General features: G+C 56.2%; 1 protein-coding gene across 1 annotated transcript in view; it reads right to left on the bottom strand.

The window, feature by feature from the left end:
• ITPK1 (inositol-tetrakisphosphate 1-kinase) overlaps positions 1-22241 on the bottom strand; it is a 162101-nt gene that overhangs the window by 15202 nt on the left and 124658 nt on the right. Inside the window, exons 6-8 of the mRNA XM_082647731.1 lie at positions 6034-6132; positions 5669-5709; positions 1767-1932 (exon numbers count right to left, since the gene is read on the bottom strand). Coding sequence (XP_082503857.1) covers positions 1767-1932; positions 5669-5709; positions 6034-6132 — 306 coding nt within the window. The remainder of the gene's footprint in view (positions 1-1766; positions 1933-5668; positions 5710-6033; positions 6133-22241) is intronic.

The raw sequence follows: 22241 nt of genomic DNA, 5'->3' as shown, positions 1-22241 counted from the left end.
ATTTTGTGTAGACTTAAAGAACATATGTTTAAAAATCAGGAAACAATATAAACAGGCTTAAAAAACCATCAGCCTCAACCTGCCCACAATTGATAAGAATGCCTCTTGCCAGTACACAGTCACATACAAAAAGACCCCTCCTGACATCGGTCCCCCACCCCCAGATCATTCCATCAGCCCAGTGGGTAGAGGGAAGGACGAGCGTGAGCACCGGGATGCCCTGAAAGCCCCGCCAGGACTCAGAAGGGCAGTGGAGGGAGACACACATTTCCAAAGTGTCTGCTCTCTGGGTTGCGTTAATGGGAAGAGCGGCTGAGACAGGACGCGAACAGCTGGACTTCAGTCAAGAGGCATGGCCTGAGGCTTCCCTGGTGGCGCAGTGGTTAAGAATCCGCCTGCCAATGCAGGGGACACGGGTTCCAGCCCTGGTCCAGGAAGATCCCACATGCCGCGGAGCAACTAAGCCCGTGCGCCGCAACTAGTGAGCCTGCGCTCTAGAGCCCGCGAGCCACAACTACTGAGCCCGCGTGACATAGCTACTGAAGCCCGTGCTCCGCTACAAGAGAAGCCCGCGCACTACAACAAAGAGTAGCCCCCGCTTTGCCGCGACTAGAGAAAGCCTGTGCGCAGCAACGAAGACCCAATACAGCCATAAATAAATAAATTTATTTATTTAAAAAAACAAAAACAGAGGAGTGGCTTGAAGCCATGAGGAGCGGATGGTGACAGGCAGTCCCACAGAGGGATTTTAGGAAGACACATCTGTTTGCTCAGAGGGAAATAACGCAGCCTGGACATTTCATCTGGTGATGGCGGGTTTCCCATCCAGAGAGAAACACACAGTGAGTGAGAGCAAAACACACCAGGGCAACCAGACATCCTCCAAGAGGTCCTCTTGGAAAACCGTGCTTATTCCAGAGACACTGCCACTGTTCCAAAGGTTTCTGGAACTTGCCTTAGAGATGCCTCCAGAACCACTAGAACAGTCTTTTAAGCGGCCCCAATACCAGCAAATCCTTATCTTAGTGTCAGTTTTTGAAACGGCCAAGGGTCACCTGCAGCTGGTGAGCAGCTGAAGAAAAGCTGAGCGCGTGGAGCCCCTCAGCCTCCCTAGAGGACCCCCTCAGATGCCCCAACGCTGGCAGAACCCTGCAATGCCACCACTGCGTGACATCTGAGGGACTCGGAGGACCATTATCCACTGATCCAAAACACGCTCATGGATGCGCTCCTCAGCCCTGCGGGGTACCCGGCAGGCTGACTGTGGCCACCTTTGACCTGCCCGGGGTCCCACAGCCGGGAAGTCCTGCACCCTGTGTGCTGACTCCGAAGAGAGCATGCATCCACCTCAGCAGCTGCAGAAGCAGCAGGTAACTCAGTGTTTCCCAGTTGGAAAAAGGAGACGTGATAAAGCAGCCAGCACTCTGGTCCTCAATATATGAGGGGCCCCTCCCTCCCTCCCCCTCCCTGGCTTCGCCGAAGGGACCATCACCCATTCCAGCGTGTTCCCTGTGGGCCTCAGGACCGCACGGGGCCCCGGGAAGCGGCCTGGGGGCAGAGAGCTTTCAGGTTCTTCCTGCAATGTACGGTAGAGACAGACGGAGCCCCTACCATGGCCTGGCGTGCCCCAAGACCTCTTTAGCTACTGGACACAGCTCTTCCAACCTCCAGATCACCTCTCCCTGCTCCAGAAGCTGGCGGCTGGGGCCGTGCTCCAGCCACGCCCCTAAGCTCAGGGCACCCAGAGACGGCGCGGGCTCAGTTACCTGAGGTGCCCGCGGAGAAGTTCTTCAGCGAGGGCCTCTGGACCACGGTGTAGGACTCGCCGACCACGAACACCTTGTACAGGACGGCGTTGTGGTTGATGAAATTCTGGACCACGCAGGGCGGCTGGATGGCGCTCAGGCCCTCCTGGTTGAACACGATGGCCATCTGGGGAGACAGGGGGCCAAGGGCTTGGGCAGGGTCCACCACGTCCTCAGCCTCCGGCACGGGGTGTGTTACCTGTCCAGAGCACTGCCGCCACGGCCCACCCCTGGTCCTGTAGCACAAGGGCTCCCCAAGAAGAGTTTCAAGCCAGGGTGAGTGGAGAGGGACTTGAGAAGAACACCTCTGGATCAATCCACGCTTGCTGTGAGGGTTTGGAAATCCTGTACCGTCAGGCCCACCATGGAAGGATGAGCTGGCTGTGCACTGCATAATTCCACTACTCACACTGCACCCAGGGAATGGGACCCCCTGGGTTGTGCACTACTTAACCCTTATGACCTCCTAGAGGTTCCTCCACAAAGTCTTTGGTCGGGTGAGATGGGGGGTGGGGAGGGGGGCAGGTGGCTCGGCCAGGAAGCGGAAGACAATGGCTCAGGGTTTGGGAGGCCTTGGGTCCAAGCCTGCATAATGACAAGCGCTGCCTTTTGAGTACTCATGACACACCTGGCCCTGTTCTAACCACTCTACATGAATCACCTGGTGTTTCCCTCACAATGTACCCCCGAGGTGGGCACCGACACCACGCCCCTTTTACAGATGAGGAAACTGAGGCCCTGAGGCACTTAGTGGCTGCGGGAAAGTGACAGAGCCCGGAATGGGCTGGGGTCCAACAGCCCCCCAGCCTTGCCGTCTTACACACTGAGTGAGCCACACGAGCAGCTGACGAACGGGAACATGCCGCTCCCCGTCCCTGAATCCTCTGGGGACAAAGGCCTCCACCAGGAGGGTCTGGCAGGGGACTGAGGTCGAGATGGGAAGAGGGGCGGCTGGAGAAAGTCTGCCCGCTTTGGCTGAGGCAGGCCCACCGCAGCCAGCTGCCAGTGCCGGGGCCACGGCTAATGCTTCGTTCAAGTCCACGGGGCCCCAGGAAGGAGCCACCAGATGCCCAGAGCTGCTGGGAGGGGTAACGGGGCTGGCCAGCTGGCCGCCACACTGGCTGTTGCCTCTCCCAGCAACTGTCACAGAGCACCACCACGATATGCCTGGTGCTCAGCTGGGTGGGGCAGAAGTAGAGATCCAGGCCACACGGGGAAACGAAAAGTGCGTGTGTGTGTGTGCGTGTGTGTGTGCGTGTGTGTGCATGCGTGTGTGCATGTGTGTGTGTGTGCGCGCGCGTGTGCGCGCGTGCACGTGCACCACAATGAATTATCTCCTTAGCCATCTGACGAAAGTAAGAGAGCCGTACACGGGTTCAAGACCCAGCACTGGCGCTTGCTGCGTAAGCCCTGTTTAAGCTCCGTCTTCCTCACCTGTGAAATAGCATCAGTAACCACCATGGTGGGGCTTCCCTGGCGGTCCAGTGGTTAAGACTCCGCACTTCCACTGCAGGGGGCACGGGTTCGATCCCTGGTCAGGGAACTAAGATCCCGCATGTCGCGCAGTGTGGCCAAAAAAATTAAAAATAACTAAATAGATAAAATAACCACCATGGGGTGGCTCTGGGGTCCTCCGAGCTTCTGGCTCAGTGGGGTTTTTGGTTTTTGTTTCTAAAGGAGGGGGTGTGGTATTCCACACACTCCAAGTGGAGCACACTTGCGTGCTTACACCAGCTTAAAGCCAAGACAAGAGCCCAAACCATCGTGTGACCCTAAGATGAAAACAATAGTCCCGATTTCAGTTGAGTGAGGGGTAGGGCTCGGGCAGACTGGGGTACAGGGGAGGACCCCGGTCAGAAAGCCCCCTTTCCTGTGTAGAGCTCATCACGTGCACGGAGATGTCCTCCATCCTCGCAGCACTCGGCATCCCCGGGCACCCCTGAGGTGGGTGACGAGCCTCGGCGTCCCACCCACAGGCTCACGCCACGGAGGGCGCCCCACCAGAGGGGGCGTCCCTCTGATGCTAACAGCCTCCCAGGAGGCAGATGGCCCGCGGCACACAAGCCCCCTGGGAATCTGCAACACCCCAGAGCCCAATGTCAGGGCTCTGTCCCTGACCCCCACCCAGCAGAGGAGCCCCTCCCAGAAACAGTGCATGGTGGGCTGGGGGAGGCCCAGGGGTGGGGCAGTGCGGGGGGGGGACGTGGCACACACCTTGGACCCAGACTTGGATAACTGGACTGAGGGGTGAAATAGCCTCCCCTGAAGGCACTTGACCCCATGGAGTCAAGACTCCCCTGGAGGAGGGTGGCCACCTCGATCCGGAACCCCTGCCCCGTCAGCCATGACCCAGCGGGCTCCAGGGCAACTGGTTCCACGACAGCGTATCAAACACTCCCTGGGCCAGGCCCCATGGCAGCACACGCAGCAACTCCCTTATCCTTCACAACAGCCACCATATCCCCAGTTACAAGTGAGGGACGGAAACTCAGAGAGGCTGGGTCATCTGCCCAAAGTCACACAGCCGGTGGTGCTCAGAACCAGACCTGGTCCCAGGCTGGTGTGATTCCAAAGTTCTTACGTCAACAGCAGAAGCGGTGCCCTCCTGGCAGGCTGACCTATTCTGCATTAGGCCAGTCTAATCACACTAATGGCTGCAGTCGCCTTTCTGTCCTGGAAACCCCGAGACACTGACCAACAGAGGAAGCGTCTGGTGGTGAAAAGGGCCGGGCGCTGGTGCCAGCGAGGGCAGTGTGGGCTCCGGGGACACGATTCTGGCTGCTCTGAGGCCTTCCTGCTCCCTCCCGGGGCCCGGCCCAGGCGCACACCCCTGGCTCCACGAGGGCTCCTGACCTTGGGAGACAGCTGACCTTTGCTACAGGCCAGGATTTCCTGCCCTCACGTTTCCCCCCACAAGCAAAGGGACTCCTCGGCCTTGCAGCCCCATCACGGCATGTACCACACCATAGGGACACAGCTGTTTACAGACATTTCCCCATAAATACATGCCAGGGATAAAGACACTACATACTTCTTCTCCAGGGCGCAACGCCGGGGTTGTCCACGTTTAGTCATAGGTCTTGGGGGAGCATTTCTGACAGCAGGGCTGCCTGGGACAGACTCTCCCACAGGGCCTTCTGGGTGGGTCAAATGTCTACAGCCCAGGGTGTCCTCCCATGCACCTAATGAGGGGATCCCCAGGCTGGGCTGTGCCCCTGAAGACAATGTCCCAGGCATGGTTCTTAAGGACGGCAACAGACCCAGCAGAGCCCCTGCCCGGCCATTAGCTCCCAAAAGGCTTCCTCCGCTCAGTCTCCCAACCACACCCCACTGGTGCCCTCCGCCTCCGGGACTCTGTGCTCCCCACCAGGCCAGGACTCACATCTTACATCCTTCCCGGGGCACCCAAGGCCGGGAAGGACTACCAGGTGAACACAGGAATGAATGAGAGGGTGGGGCAGTCACATACACGGCAGGTAGGGTGCTCCTTCCTCCTCTCACCCCCTTCCCAAATTCAGCAGGCCTGGCAGATCCCTGTGGGCAGCGATGGCATCTTTTCAGTGGGGCCCAGGCCAGTGCCTGGCACGGAGCAGGAAGTGACCGACACCGACAGGCCAAAGGACTGGTCAGATGGAGGCCTGGCTCGCACGGGCACAAAGGGGGCAGGCACAGCCATCGCGGCCTCGGGGACAGGACAGGCACAGGGTGTGGGTGGAGAGAGCGTACAAACCCACAACCTCAGGAGCAGCAGGCTAGGCGGGCTCCCAGAGAGACACCGCGAGCCGAAAGGATCGGGGGCAGGGGGATGGCCGGGGCGGGGAGGCGGGGGACAGTGCAGTCAAGTCGTCACGTCTTCCACTCACCTCGTGAGAGTTGGTACCATGAGCCACTCTGGTTTTGCAAACTGTGGGTGCGGGAGAGAAAAAGAGGGGTGAGCGAGGTTATTCACCCACAAAGCCCAGCCTTGCAGGTACAGGGAGAAACTCTTAACAACTCCCGCAGCCCCTCAGGGGAGGGGCAGGTGGGAGCTGGAGGGCGGCGCGGACTCGACCAGGGCCAGCACCTGCCCGCGGGTGAGCTGGACGGACGCCGCCAGGCCAGGCCCTCACCACCCAGGAAGCCAGGGACCCGGGGCCATGCCCTCCCCGGCAGCCGAGGCCTGCCTGCACCCTCGGGAAGTTTAAGGCCCACCCGGCCCCCACGTGGCGCGCCAGGGCGCGATACGCACTGAACGGGAAGGCCAGGCCATTCTCCTCCAGGAGCCGCATGGTGTCGTCTCCGCCCAGGCTCGTGAGCTCCATGAAGGGTGGTGAGCAGATCCTGTCATCTGGGGGCGGAGGAGAAGCCCGAGTCAGCACCGCCCTCTCCCCGGGGCCCCCTCAGAGCCCCTGCCCACCCCATCTGATGGCCCATACGCCACCGCAGTCACCCACATGCCCCGGGAATGAGAGCATAGACTTTCATTACATTTTCTAATAGCGTTTCTGTAGTGACGGAACCAATACATGATAACGGCAAAGGCTGCAGATCAACTAAAAGTGAAAACCAGACACAGTCACAGATACGACTGCGATTACCTCCTAGCCCACACTTGGGCATGTGACACACACACACAGCTCCACAACGAGGTACTGTTTTGTAACTCAAATTTTCACTCAATCAACTATGAACACTTCTGGGGCAATAAAGACTTCACCCTCCAAAGGGTAAGCTGGGATGAAGTGAGAGAGTGGCATGGACATATATACACTACCAAACATAAAATAGATAGCTAGTGGGAAGCAGCCACATAGCACAGGGAGATCAGCTCGGTGCTTTGTGACCCCCTGGAGGGGTGGGATAGGGAGGGTGGGAGGGAGGGAGATGCAAGAGGGAAGAGATATGGGGATATATGTATACGTATAACTGATTCACTTTGTTACACAGCAGAAACTAACACACCATCGTAAAGCAATTAAACTCCAATAAAGATGTTAAAAAAAAAAAAGATTTCCCCCTCCACAGGCAGTATCAGCTTAATGATAATCACAGGAATGACACCAGCCCTTCAGCTCTTATCCCAGGTCTAGCTCTGCCAAGGGCTTTACGTACATCGCCTCTGAAGTCTGCAAATAATCCCGTGGGGAGGACGCTGAGGGGGGGTGGGGGGATTAAAGAGTGGCTCGCAGTCACACAGGGACCCGTGGCACGCAGCCTCTCGCCACCTAACAGAGGCGGCTCCCGACCCCTCTGTCACCCCGACGGGCCACACGCGAGCACAGGCATCGCCCTCCTCCTGCCACCACACTCCAGCCCCGGCCCCACCCCCATGCCGCTGCTTTCCTGAGCCCCCACTCTTGGAGGGGTGCTCGCTCACCCTGTGGGTTCCAGGCGTGTTTGGTTTTCTGAGAAGCTCTGGGAGCTGGGTGTGCTCTGTTCATCAGGACACTCCTGGTGCCAGACACCGAGTGAGGGCAAAACAGATTATTCGTGGGAAAACAAAGTGTCTTCTGAATCTCTCTACTGATTGTTAAGTTGCATGACTGGTCTGTTATTACTACTCAGTCCACCTCCAACCCCACTCAGGGCACCAGCTCCCAGGAGGTAAGACCACCCTGTATTTCTGGGCACAGGAGCTGGGAAAGGCTGAGCATTAGTGGGATGGGGGTGACACCCCCCTCCCCGCCACAAACTTGGAAACCAAACCGAAAGCAAACAGTAAAGCAGCTTGTCTCCAACAGCTTCTAGCTACTTGGCTGGCTAGGAGGTCAGTACATTAAAACACTGAAACCAAGGTAAGATCCAGCTTCACATATCTCATAAAAGCCAGTGCCAAGAATTACACAAGGAACATTAAAAGTGTTTTAATTTCCCTCCCCGCCCCCCGCCAGCGAAGTCCAAACTCCAAACAGGCGCAGAGTGATGGCAGGTTCTCGGGGACCCAGGGAGGGTGGAGCCCTGGCAGACGGCGAGGCAGGCCCTCTGCACGGGGCACTCGTATTCCTCAGGGACAGATGCTGAAACAGAGGCCCAAAGAGGCAGTCTTTGCCCAAGGTCATGACAGCCACATACAGGGCCAGGACAAGGAGCCAGGCTCACATGGCAGGCCAGGGGAAGAGAAGCCAGGGCCATCAGAGCAGGGAGGTAGGGCTGGCGGCGGGGCGGGGGTGTGTGTGTGTCCTGGCTCTCAGCTGTAAGCCATTATCTAAACAGGCCCCATTTCTGCACCCCCTGCCCAGAGTCAGAGCCGGGTGGAAACACTGGTGAGGGGCTGGCAGGCTGTGGAAGGAGGAAGCGCTCTGCGCAAAGGCTCCTTGCTGCAGCCCCTCCAGCCCAGCCCTAACAGGGCGTGACACTCCAGGCCAAACAAACTGGAGCGTGTGGCAGCAGGCCGGTCTGCGTCAGTTGCCCACCTGGCCTGGCAGGGGGTCCACCCTGGACCCAGCCCTCCCATGGGAAGACTCGGAGATCCCTGGAGTCAAACAGACCACCTCCGGTCAGAGCTTCCGGAGTTTTCAGAGCAGGTGAATCTGCCTGGCTTTTAGATCTGCCTTCAAGGCCCTTCCCACCCCAGCCCAAAGCTTTCAAGTAATGTCACGGCTAACGGCCAACAGTCAATAAACCCCACTTGTTATGTGCCAGACACTACTTCACACAGTCTGCAAAGCCATCATCCACCCTCACAAGAACCCCACAAAGAGGTGCTGTCACCCCCATTTTACAGATAAAGAAAATGGGGCACAGAGAGGTGAAGCTCCCTGTCCAGAGTCACACAGTGAGTAAGGGGTGCAGCTGGGGGCTCATCCCCAGGCAGCTGATTCCCAAGTCCATGCTACTGACCACGGCCTCCCTAGTAGAAGAAGTGCCCTCTCCATATCGACAGGATAAAGGATGAAACCCACACGATCCTATCACTAGGTGCAGAAAGGGCTTCCCTGGTGGCGCAGTGGTTGGGAATCCGCCTGCCGATGCAGGGGACACGGGTTCGAACCCTGGTCTGGGAAGATCCCACATGCCGCGGAGCAACTAGGCCCATGAGCCACAACTACTGAGCCTGCGCGTCTGGAGCCTGTGCTCCACGACAAGGGAGGCCGCGATAGTGAGAGGCCCGCGCACCGCGATGAAGAGTGGCCCCCGCTTGCCACAACTAGAGAAAGCCCTCGCACAGAAACGAAGACCCAACACCGCCATAAATATTAAAAAACAAAAACAAAACAATAAACAGTTATTCCTTTAAAAAAATAGGTGCAGAAAAAGCATTTGAGCTAAAACTATAAAACGCTTAGAAGAACACACAGGTATAAATCTTTATGACCTGGGATTAGACATGGTTTCTTAGACACCAAAAGCACAAGCAACCAAAGTAAAAGTAGACACATTTGATGTCATCAAAATGTAAAACTTGTGTGCTTCAAAGTACACTGTCAAGAAAGTGAAAGGACAACTCACAGAATGGGGGGAAATATTTGCAAATCATATATCTGATAAGCGTCTAGTATCCAAAATATATGAAGAACTATTAACAACCAAACAATTAAAAGACCGATAACCCAATTTAAAAAATGGGCAGGGCTTCCCTGGTGGCGCAGTGGTTGAGAGTCCGCCTGCCGATGCAGGGGACACGGGTTTGTGCCCCGGTCCGGGAAGATGCCGCGGAGCGGCTGGGCCCGTAAGCCATGGCCGCTGAGACTGCGCATCCGGAGCCTGTGCTCCGCAACGGGATAGGCCACAACAGGGAGAGGCCCGCGTACCACAAAAAAAAAAAAAAAAAAATAGGGCAAAGGATCTGAAATGGGCAGTTCTCAAAATAGGACCTATGAATGGCCAATAAGCGCGGGAAAGGATGCTCAACATCATTAGCCATCAGAGGAATGAAGATCAAAACCACACCTATAGGTTGGCTACAACCAAAAAGACAGACGATAACAAGTGTCCTGACATTGCTGGTGAGAATGTAAAATGGTCCAGCTGCTCTGAGAAACAGTGTGGCAGTTCTTCAAACAGTTAAACATAGTTCCAGTGCGACCCCGCAGTCCACTCCTAGCTATACAACCAAGAGGACAGAAACATATGTCCACAGAAAACCTGTCCAGGAATGTTCATAACAGCGTGATTCATCACAGCCAAAGAGTGGCAACAACCCAAATGTCAATCAACTGATGAGTGGGTAAACAAAATGTGATATAACCATGCAATGGAATATATCCAGCCATAAAAAACACTGATTCATGCTACAACATAGATAAACCTTGAAAACATTCTGCTAAGTGAAGGAAGCCAGTTAGAAAAGCCACAAAATATATGACTTCATTTATCCCAAGTGTCCAGGATAGGCCAATCCAGAGACAGAAAGGAGACTGGTGGTTGCCAGGGCCTGGGGGGCAGGTGGAATGGGGAGTGACTGCAAATGGGAACATTCCTCTTTGCGGTGATGAAAATGTTCTGGGATTAGATAATTGTGATGGCTGTACAGCTCTGTGAATATATTCAAACCTACTGAACTGTATCTACACTTTAAAAAGGTGGATTTTATGGTATGTGGCTTATACCAATTGAAAAAGAAAAATAAGGAAAAAACCCCAGCGGTAGCGGCTGCCACCCAGCGAGCACTCGCTCCCTGCGGGAAACTGGGCTAAAAACGCTTCGGGTACAGTGTCTCCTTCGATCCTCCAGAAAACCTGCAGAGACCCGTCCCCCAGCCCCGCCCCTGCCAAGGCCAGGGTGAATCAGAGAAGGATGAGGAGAGTGCTCTCCCGGAGAGATCTGGGGTCCAGATGAAATGCAGAGATGAGACACTTCCAATGAACAGGCTGCATCCAGCATTAGGCCAGACAGCCACACCGTTCTGAAATCTCAGGCTCTGGGGTCTGAGGTGGTAGCCTGGGTGATGGCAGGACCCAGCAGAGGAGGCCAAGGACCGAGCGTGACAAGAAAGAGGGGCCCAGGCACAGCGTCATGCTCTTCCTCCTTTATCCTAACTTGGAGCTTGTTGACCACACCCTGAGCAACAGGCACTACCAGCTGCAAACCCCACGCCCTCTCCAGGGTGGGCCCGGGACCAAGACCTCCCTGATCATGCGGCCTGAAACGCCCACAGACCAAGCTCAGTCTGTGGGGGTCAGCCTTGGGGGAAGGCAGTCCTGTGCCCACAGGGCAGAGGCTGGAAAGGAACCTGTGTCCCTCACTGGGCTGCAGGTTGCCACACGCCCGGGGCCTGTCCCAACGCTGGACTCGGGTACAGCAGGCCACGATGACTCTACTGCTTGACCCAATTTCTGGCTGCTTGTAGCCAAAATCACCCTGCCACGCCTGTGAAATCACAGTAAATTAGAAACTACTACCGTTTCTATTTTGGTTTCAACAACCGGTCACCAACAAAAAAATGTGTTGTATCCCTGGAGCTAGAGACCCAGCAATGAAGGAACACAAGCAACGCTGCCTCGTGGAGCTGACATTCCAGGTGCAGGGACCGGACAATAAGCCCGATGGATGAGTAAAATGGACAGCTAGATGGTGCTGGCAGGCGACACGGGGAGCGCGAGGGGGCTGCCAGTGGAGGTGGAGGTGTGATCGAGATGTGCCTCGCTGAGCAAAGACACAGGAAGGCGAGCAGTCGGCCTGGGCATCTGGGGGAAACGAAACGCACTCCTGGCAGACGGAACGGCCAGTGCAAAGGCCCTGCTTGAGGACACGCTGTCGTCTGGTCATACAAATGGACCCAGCCTTTGAGATGAAGACGGTGACATCAGTCTAGTTCGTGGACACAGAGGTCTCCTGAGTGGGAGTGTCGAGGAAGCAGCCGGGCCCTGCAGCGGTGGAGCCGGCCCCGCCCCATGTGAGGGACAGCGACAGCAGAGTTCCCTCCAGCTCCGCCCTGGGAAAATCACAACAGTGCCAACAGCTCTTCTCCCCCAAATAGAATAAGACTCTTTCTATCAGTCAGCACTGGGCGCTATTTCTGGTTCCCCGAAAAAGGCTACTGCCGCTTATTTATTTGTCGTCTTTATTTCTGGATGGGAGTTGGAAAGAGGCTTTTTTTTTAGTCAGATGGTGGGTTGTGTTCTGTTAAGAGCTGAAATATTAGCCCCTGGGAACCTGAAACACCCGCTCTTCCCTCTCTGCTACCCTCATCAGAGAACGTGAAGCCAGAGGTCCTCAGAGATGGCAAGTCCTATCACGTCCAGAGAGGGGAAGAGAATAGTTCAAGACCATACACAAGTCATAGGCAGGCCCAGGGTGAGGATCCAGGTGTCCGAGTCACATCACTGCCCTGTCCTCTCTGGCAGGTGGCCACGCCCCCATGCAACTGGTGGCAGGTGATACAGAGCTAGCAAGAGGACAAAAGACAATGACAAACAGGTGCTACAAGAGGAAACTAGGGGCAGGGGAGAGGCGGAGACAGCACTTTGAAGGTGCAGCCTTGAAGCCTGACTGAACCTGGGGTAAACTAGCTGTAACCTTTGGCAAATGACTGAACAATGCTGGGCCTTGCTCTTCTCATCTGTAAAATGGGAGCGATGCCTCCCTAGAGGGTTGTTGGGAGGCCTTGGCACCTAATAGGCACATAGCAGTGGCTGCTATTTCTATTACTACACTGGGCAAGGCCACCTGGAGAGTGGGTAGGTTCTGAATCGTGGCTGCCGGTCCATGTCCAGCTACCGGGGATGTTGGGCCCCGGGCCTCACCCTCCTTGGCTCCCTGGCTGTGCCCAGCATGGTGCCAGGAGAACGGGCCCTCTGCACACAGATGTGAAGGAAGCCTTGGGGGGGCCCCGGCGATGCAGGGCCTGGGGACAGCTGTGACAAGACTCTGTTTCAGTTCTTTTCTCCCAGACAGGTATAACTTCTTCACCCAGATGAAACCCAGTGGAAACAAAACCTGGGGCAGGGACAGTCCCCAAGGACATGCAGAGTGGGAATCCTTTGCAGGGCGGGGCCCCAGAGAATGACACCCACGAGTGAGGGCTGTGCTGAGGCGAGAGGAGCTGCAGACAGGCCAGAGAAGCAGCTCCGAGGGCCTGGAGCCCGCTGCGTGCTCCTAGGCAGCGGGGAGGACTCACCTGGGACGTGCCAGGGGGAGGAGTTACTACATTCGAGGGCTCTGTCTCCCTCTCTAGAAAACTGGCTCCATGACGGCAGGGGCTGGTGGGTTTATTCACTGCTGTGGGCCCAGTGCCTAGAACACTGAGGTACACAGTAGGCGCTCAACAAGTACTTGTTGAGTGAAGGGACCGATCTCTGACAGCGCCCTCTGCACAAGGCCAGCTCCTCGGGCATCTAGGCCACATCTGGACAGACGCGGAGCCTATGGTCAGTGTGCCTGGGCGCCAATGTCCCACATTCCAGGCCGCCTGCCTTCTACCTGGGCCCTCGGGCCACCGTTGCGTCCTCACACTCCGCTCCCTCGAGGCCTGCCCACCCAGGTTTGTTCCATCTGAAAAGACGACAGCTGTCACAGCTGTCCCCTCTCAGCCTGGCCACTGGCTTCTCTGGAGGACTTTCCCCTGCAGAAGCATCTTGTTTATCTACTTTGCTGTGACTGTGACTGGACTTTCCTTTTTAATTGTTTTTACCGAATGCTGCTGCCACCAGTATTTTCCCGTGGTTTTGCATTTCCTGGTCACCTGACTGGCAACACTTCCCCTCGGGTCAGACATTCATGTTTGTGCCAATCTTCCTCCGCCATGGACTGAACACCTCTCATGCGTGATAAGGCTCTGCGCTTGTGATGAGTCATTTCCACAGGCCGCATTCCCAGGAGGGGGTCCGCGCTCTTGCCACAGGGTCATGCTGCTTCCCAGAGGGACGGGGGCAGTTTCCTGGGGCACCAGCAATGCTGGGTCTTGACCATGCCTTCCCAGCCCCAGGCAGTCCCTTTTTCAGAAATCTGGGCAGTACTTTCATGAGGGAGGATGACGGGTGACATAGTGAACGGTCCCACCCCCGCACACACGGTCACTCAGGGTCGAGCAGGCCCCGCGGCAGAGGGAGCGAGGCTTGGAGACACCGGCTGGCGTGGGGGGCTGGGGGCGAGGCCCGTGCATGACCCAGTGAGCGAAAGCTCTGGACGGGGGCCCGGAGACGTGCATGCAAGTTCCGGCAGCTCCCCTGGGCCCAGGCGAGCCACGTGGCCTTTCAGGTCTTGGGCTCCTATCAGTAGACCGGGGGTCATAATGAATCACTCCTGTCTACTTGCTGGAGTTGGAAGGATGAGGAAAAAGTGCTGCGAAATGCCAGCTAAAGAAGCCAGCTCCCCCTTGGCGGGGATGGGGGTGCAGGGAGTGTGGTGGGCAAGGGCCTGGAGTTGCCATCTGTTCACACCCCCACCCCCAAACGACACGACAGGGGAGCCTCTGGGCTCACAGGTGCCTCCGGGAGCCGGGTGGTGGCGAAGGGCCCCTCACCCGGCTCCCAACAGGTGCACCCCAAGCCCTGCGTGCTGAAGGCAGAGCCGAGGGAGCGTGTGACTCAGGTATGAGCCAGCAGACCGACCCCCAGGAGAGCGGGGTTGCGCTAGGGATCGCGTGCAGACTTCTAACTGCATCCTGGAGAAACCAGGGAGGGCTTCTCGGGGGAAGGCGACATCCCGGTGGGCCTCGGTGAAGGCCGGAAATTTCAGTCCATGCAAACCCTCCCTCCTCAGTCAGAGAGCTGCTGCCTCGACTTGGGGCTCCACCTTTCAGGCAGGGGCCCTGTCTACCGCGTTCATGGCTGCATCCCCAACGAACAAGTGTACAAGTGAATGAACGAAGCGCTGGCCTGGGCTCCCAGCTCTCCTGGCTGGAGGGAGGTGGCCCTTATCAAAAGGCAGGTTCGGGCTTCCCTGGTGGCGCAGTGGTTGAGTCCGCCTGCCGATGCAGGGGACGCGGGTTCATGCCCCGGTCCGGGAAGATCCCACATGCCGCAGAGCGGCTGGGCCCGTGAGCCATGGCCGCTGAGCCTGCGTGTCCGGAGCCTGTGCTCCGCAACGGGAGAGGCCACAACAGTGAGAGGCTCGCGTACCGCAAAAAAAAAAAAAAAAAGGCAGGTTCCCTCACGTCTCGGCCCAGGACCCCCCAGCTCGGGGCACCAAATGCTGCCTCTCAGAGCTGGGCTCGGCCCTGCTTCCCTGGGCCACTCCCCATTCCCTGGGGCCTGTGTTGTATGGCAGGAAAGAGCCTTATTCAGGAGGGAAGAGTGAGGAGATCCACCGTGTCACTGACAGCAGGCACGGGAGCGGGGAGGCGTGGGCAGGGTCCCGGCTCTCACTCAATCTTCTGAGAGTTGAGAAAACTAACCCCCTGATTTCACAGGCCCTGGAGCCTCTCTGCACATGCCGGTCCCTCGGCCCTGCAGGCCCCTTCTTCCAGCTCCTTCCTGGCCTGGGAAGCTCCTGCTCGTGCTCCAAGCCCTGGGTCAGGCCACCCCCCTCCTCTGAGCACCCTCTTCTCCCACACCTCGGAGGAGGCCTCTCCTGTGGGCTCACCAGGGCCTGGCGTGCCTGGGTTTGAATCCCCGCTCCAGCTCATATCAGCTGTGCCACGCTGGCCAAGTAACTTTCCTTCGGCCTCAGCTTCCTCGCGGGAAAGAGGACAACAAAAATAGTACCGACTTCACAGGGTTGTCTCCCACTGCCCCACGTTTACAAAATGTATTTTAAAATTACGAAACAGTTCCCTCCAGCAAGGGCGGCTGCACCCCGGCGTCTGGGTAGCTGTAGTGGCCCCAGCCTGCCCAGCACGACCCATCCCAGGTTCAAGCCCTGGACGCTTCGCCGGGACGGACAGAACAAGTGCGGCGGCCCAGGGCTGGGGCTTCCTCCCAGCTGCTGGCGTTTGTTAACCAAGGAGCCCCCTTCTTGGTACTCTCACCCCAGAACCATCTTCTCCCCACTGTGGCTGCAACACCCTCAAACCACTGGATTCCTGGCATCCTGCCCACCTCACCTACCATCCACCCCAAACTACACACAGCGGCTGGATCCTGGGTCATCTTCCTAAAGCTCCGACCTATATATTGAAGCAGCTCTCAGCTCAATAACTGTCCAAGGCTGACGTGAGCGAAGAGCCTTTCCAGGCTCCTGCGACATGATTCTGTTTGCCTTCCCATTACGGGCTGCACTGCGTCCCCCCAAATTCATATGCTGAAGGCCCAATGCTCAGGACCTCAGAATGTGGCTATTATGTGGAGATACGGCCCTTAAAGAGGGGATTAAATTAAAACGAGGTCACATGGGGGCCCTAATCCAACTGACTCATGTTCTTAAGAAGAGGAGACAGGAGACAGAGGGGAGACCATGACAAGACACGGGGAGAAGACAGCCCCCTACAAGCCAAGGAGAGAAGCCTCGGAGGAAACCAGCCCTGCCGGCACCTGGACCTTGGACTTCCAGTCTCCAGAAATGTGAGAAAATTAACTTCTGTGATTTAAGCCGCCCAGTCTGTGGCGCTTTGCTGTAGCAGCCCTGGAAATCTAACTCACTTCCCAGCTCCTCCCAGATGCAGAGCCAAGACCATTCCCAGCCACAGCCCGGCTCCACGCACAGTGGTATCCTCATCACCCCCCGCCCCACACGCCTCGGGGACGCCCCTCCTCCCACCAGTCGGCAACAACCCGCTCAGCCGGTGTCACTCAGCTTCCCCGAAGCCCCTGGGAACAAGCTGTCTCCTAACAATGACACCTCCCCAGCATCTCCTACTGGCAGTCTCACCTGTTCCACTACCATCTCTCTCCTGCGTCGCTACCTTGTTTGCTTGCTCATCTCTGGTCCCCTAGTAAATTTCCACACATTTGGGTTCTGACTGTGCAACCGGGCAGTACGTTCCTTGGGGTCAGGACCTGGCCTGACCCCTAGCTCAGTGCTGCTCAGAGACGGCAGCCGTCAGTGGAAACTCTCTGACAAGTGCACGTGTGTGAGATGAACTGAATAAGCGTGAGCTGTGAGCCCGGAAACAAAAGGAGAAAGGGGGGGGCATGGAGGAACACAACTGACCAGCACAGGGAAAGAAAGGAGGTGGCCTGCAACTCCTCGACTGGCCACCACGCGGCGCTGTTGGTCTGGCACAGCCCTAGTGACTGTGGCCATGGGGCTTGAGTGCTGGCCTGGCCCGCCAACCCACAGACTCCAGTGTTCATGCCTCGTCTGGTGCCTGATTGTCCAAAGTCACCTGGCCCCTGCCGTCATCCTGTTAGGGGCAGGAGCCACGTGTTCTCGAATCCTAGATGGGGAAAGACATCTGTGCATCCTGGGCGAGCCAAGTCTTAGCCTGACAGCCCCTCTGAAAACAAACGAGTGGCTTTTTGGCTCGTGGTGACGGTAGCCACCCAGCAATGCAGAACAGACAAGTCGGGGAGGGAAAGCAGCCGCAGGCCCGGATCAGGAGGCGGCGGCCAGGAAAGGCCTGGACGGACGGCCCACGGACGAGAAGAGATGGAAGTGGTCTCTGAAGTGGAGCCAGGCCTGGGCGTGAGGACAGGATGCTTCGCGTCCTTACCTTGACTCTCCTGCCCCCCCCGGTCCACAGTATAATGTCCCGTCCACCAGCCTGGCCACGGAAGGGCTCCCCAAGGCAGTGCTCTACCCTCGCCTCCCCTCTCTCCTCAGGAGGCATCTTCCTGGGATGCCCCCAAGCCGCCCCGCCCCACCTCGATAAGTCAGAACCTCTGCTGATTCCCCCCAGTGACACTCGGGAACTGTCCCCTGCTCTGACCCCGCGCATCCCCTAGCACCTACTTCCAGTTCACTCTGCATTGCCTTTATTAAAGGTGACTCATCTCTCCCTACAGCCCGAGGCCCCCTTGAGGCACAGAGGCTGGATTCGTGGGGGGATTTGTGTCGGGCTTCAAAAGGGTGGAAACGATTGGACAACGGTGACATCATCCTGTCTCTTCAGACCCATTCACAGCCCCAGATGACATGAAGTTGAAATAATATGTTTTGTTTTGTTTAAGTCATTCAAGTTCCAGCCCTCGAAGCCACATGCCCTGGAGATGTGGGGACTGGGGAGCCTGACTCATGGGAACCACCTGGAAATCTGCCAGGGCTTTGGGCTGATCCTGGGAGAGGCAGATCCTCATCCGCGTAGCCCCTCATAGGCCATGGGTGTATGCAGTGGTGGGCTGGGTGCCTGGGTTCCGATCCCAGGTCCACTGTTTCCCCCTGGGCTGGCCGCCCCTCTGTGCCTCTGTTTCCACATCTGCAAGATGGGGGTAACACCTACACCCTAGGCTCTTTGTGAGGATGTGAGGACTAGATGAGGGGCCGTGAGGGGCCGTGCAGGGGGAAGCACCACGTACGGCTTGGCTGCCGTCAGTTGGCATTGGGTCTGCTCCTTGCACGCTGAGGCCCAGTCAACAACCTGGGCATCCATTCTGAACCCACGATGGGGTGAGGGCTCCCCAGGAGTTGGACTGTCTCATGAGTATCAGGCTCAGGACACAGGTGGCCCTTGAGGCACCCTCCCCTCTCTGGGAAAAGGGAGGAGAGAAGGCCCTGCCCGGGGCTCAGGCACCAAGGGGCTCAGACGGAGTCGGAGGCTGAGCGCGGCCGAAAGTGAAGGGTGTACGGGAGCTGGGCGCTGAGGCAGCCCGGGGCGAGCCTTCCCCAGGCACGACCGGGCACTCACTACTCACCGTCCAGTTCACCCACGGCGTCTGAGGGGAAGAAGGGCCTGACACCTCAGAAGGTCACATGAGGACAGTGGATGTGAGGAGAGGCCAGGGTTCCATCCACCCAGGCCCACGGCCACACAGACCAGGCAGTGAACCTGGAGGCCTCAGGGCCCAGGAGCCAGCCTGGACGGTGCTCGGCCCCAGGACCCCCTGAGGGGAGGCAGAGAGAAGCGGCACTTCCTGAGTGCCGATAGGCTCATGCTGTGTCCCTGCCGCTCACAACAGGCTCATGCTGTGTCCCTGCCGCTCACGTGGTGAGGGAGGGCTCGGCAGGTGGGCCGTGCAGAGGCCCAGCCTGGTGCTGCCTGAGGCACAGGGAGGGCCGGACAGCCTTTGCTGGCTTGAAGATGGAGGGGCCCATGAGAAGGAATATGGGGGCTATAAGAGCAGAGGGTGGCCCCTTGCTGACAGCCAGCAGGGAAACTGGGACCTCAGTCCTACAGCCACAAGGAAGTGATTCCTGCCAACAAGCATGAGCCTGGGAGCGGGCTCTTCCTCGGGGCCTTCGGATGAGAACGCAGCCCAGCCGACACCTTGATTCCCATCTGAGACACCCTGAGACCAGAAACCAGCCACACCAGGTAGACTTCTGACCTACTGAACTGTGAGATAACGAAGGGGGGATGTTGAAAGCCACTCAGTTTGTAGTTACCTGTTATGCAGCAATAGGAAACTAATAGGCTTCGTTATTATGAGTTTTCAAAGGGGGACCTTGACTGTGTTATTTGGAGACACTGGGTAGGGGGATGGGTGCATTTCAGCAGTGGCTGCAGCCCCTACCCTGCTCCCTGGAGGCTTCTGAGGGGCCCCCCTAAGGCCCTGCTGCAGCTGCTACCTCCCTGCTACCAGCCTGATCCTCAGCTCCCCAGCTGCAGGTGTGCTGTTGGCGAAAACACTGGAAGGTGGGGAACCAGCCCGAAATTGGGGGAGGGGGCGGCTTCTGGGCAGGGACAGAGGGGAACACAGGCCACAGGTCTGACAGTCCCCAGTCTGACATGGCCCTGGTCAGCTGGACCAGTTTCCATCCCGTCTGACTCAGCTAAGGACCTGTTTCTTCTCGAGGGGACAGAGTGCTATCTGCACCCAGTGTGCTCGAGGCCAGGAGTGTGGAAGTTAGACACTGGCCCCGGTGGAGACAGGGACATTCCTGAGTCCCATTCCAGCTTGTGGAAACGGTTGCTGGAAACGCGGATTAACTCTGTGGCAGCTGTTTGCACTGATTTATGGCCCCTTCCGGACCCAAAGGCTCACTGCCCCACTCGGCTCCAACTCCCAAAATGCAGCAGCCTTTGCTGTTTTCAAGACGTTTAAAAAATAATATTTGAAGTGCTCTCTCTGGCCATACATATTCTAAAAGCAGAATAGAAAATGTTAGCTTGGTCCAGTGCAAAGATGAAGCTTCCAGCAACGAAACAGTCCATATATTTAAACAATAAGACAATCTCCTTAACCCCCAAAGGGGCTCTAACCAATCAATAAGAAAAAGACCAACAACCCAAGAGAAAAATGGGCAACTAACATGAAAAAATTCATACACAGAAGAAATGCAAAGGGGCAACAGACACAAGAAGAAATGCATGATCTTGTCAATCATGGAAGAAATGCAAATGAAGGTAAGACAGTTATCATTTCTCCAGCAGCCACACACTATAAGGAGTAAAATTTGTTCAAACCTTCTTCTTTTTTTTTTTTTTTGTGGTACACAGGCCTCTCACTGCTGTGGCCTCTCCCGTTGTGGAGCACAGGCTCCAGACGCGCAGGCTCAGCGGCCATGGCGCACGGGCCCAGCCGCTCCGCGGCATGTGGGATCTTCCCGGACCAGGGCACGAACCCGTGTCCCCTGCATCGGCAGGCGGACTCTCAACCACTGCGCCACCAGGGAAGCCCTGTTCACACCTTTTGAAGAACAATCCAGCAATATCTGCAAAGTGAGAAACGTTTATAGTGGTCTTCGGGAAATTCCACTTCTAGGGATTAATTTTACAGACCTATGCAAAGACCTGTGTTTACTGCAGCTCAGTTAAAAGGAAAAATCCAAATCAAACTGGAATGACTTTATGAGCCCAGTATAATTGAGTAAATTATGGGTTTTTTCATTCACATGCTGAAATCTTATGCTGTCATCAAAAAGGGCAGATCAGACCCAGTTGTCCTCATCCTGGAAAGAAGCCAAGACATATGTTCAGTGGAGAAAAAGCAAGTTATAGGAGAACACAAGTAGTAGGACACTGTTTCTTTTCTTTCTTTCTTTTTTTAAGCACACATGTATTTGTACATGTATAAGAAGAGCCTGGAAGGATGGATTCCATACTTAAGAGCGGCTGCCTCTGGGAAGAGAGGTGCGGGCCAAACAGATTTGAGCCACTGGCAATCAGGGCCCTGCCTGCTGACAGAGGGACTTCAGGACCACATCTGAGCAGGGCTGGGGGTGAGCGGCCCTCAGGAGGCATCCAGTCCAGCAATTCCTGAGGTGTGCTGGGTGGACCAGGCCTCTTACCATAAGCGCAACAAAAACGAGATGAGGGCCCATAACTGATTAAGTGGAAAAGGGTAAACATTGCTGTATTTCATCGATTCTAGGGTGTGGGTTTGGTTTTCTTTTGTTTTCTTCATTTTCCATCTCTGAAGTTAAGATGTGGCTCATCATTTATGGTGTGTCAGAATTTAATTAGCATTTTTTTCTCTACTTGTAAATATAAGCTATCAGCGCAACTTCCACCGGTGGTAAAATTCAGTTTGCCTGCCTCTGAGAGACTGAAGATTCATATTAGCACATAAAGGCTCTGAAAAGTCCTGCAGCAAAGAAACGTGTCTACTCCCGATTTCTCCACCATATCTGACACAACCCCCAACTTTTCCTTTTCCTTCTTAATTCTCATCTTTGCCTTTGCCTTTGTTTACAAATGAGATCATGCTGGGGCCCCATGGATGCCCCTCCCCACCATGGATGTCTGAGAAGGCCGAGGAGTCCCTGTCACTTTCCAGTGCAACTGGAGCGAAGGGAGGCACACTCACTCTTTAAAACTCTGTATAGGGACTTCCCTGGTGGTGCAGTGGTTAAGAATCCGCCTGCCAATGCAGGGGACACGGGTTCAAGCCCTAGTCCGGGAAGATCCCACATGCCGCAGATCAACTAAGCCCGTTTGCCACAACTACTGAGCCTGCACTCTAGAGCCTGCGAGCCACAACTACTGAGCCCGCGTGCCACAACTACTGAAGCCTGCACGCCTAGAGCCTGTGCTCTACAATAAGAGAAGTCACTGCAATAAGAAGCACGCGCACTGCAACAAAGAGTAGCCCCCGCTCGCCACAACTAGAGAAAGCCTGCGTGCAGCAACGAAGACCCAACACAGCCAAAAATAAATAAATAAATAAACTTATTAAAAAAAAAAAAAAAACTCTATACAAAGACCATTTGGCAAAAACCGTAATAGCAGCAACTGTCATCAAGAACCATCAATGGATGCTTTAAAAAAAAAAAAAAAGTGGGTAAAAGTCTGACAAGAAACAGGATGACTGCAAAGTGTCTCCTTATGAGATAACTGCCAACACAAAGAGAAAAACAGAAATTTGCAGAGGAGAACCATGTCAGACACAACTCTGACCAAATAATCTATTAGCCAGTGGGAAGACACGTTGATGTCATGTCCTCCTGACCGGAGGGGGGAACAGTATTGCTGGTGTGGCGCTCCTGCCCCGAATGCAGAATCCCCACCTACTCAGGGGAAAACATCAGATACCCCCAAATTGAGGGACACGCAGCAAAATAAACAGTCAAGCCTCCTCCAAAGTGTCAAGGTCATGAAAG

Source organism: Grampus griseus, assembly GCF_964374135.1.
Source record: "Grampus griseus genome assembly, chromosome: 2".
Taxonomy (NCBI): Eukaryota; Metazoa; Chordata; class Mammalia; order Artiodactyla; family Delphinidae; genus Grampus; species Grampus griseus.
This window is presented reverse-complemented; position numbering and strand designations above follow the sequence as displayed.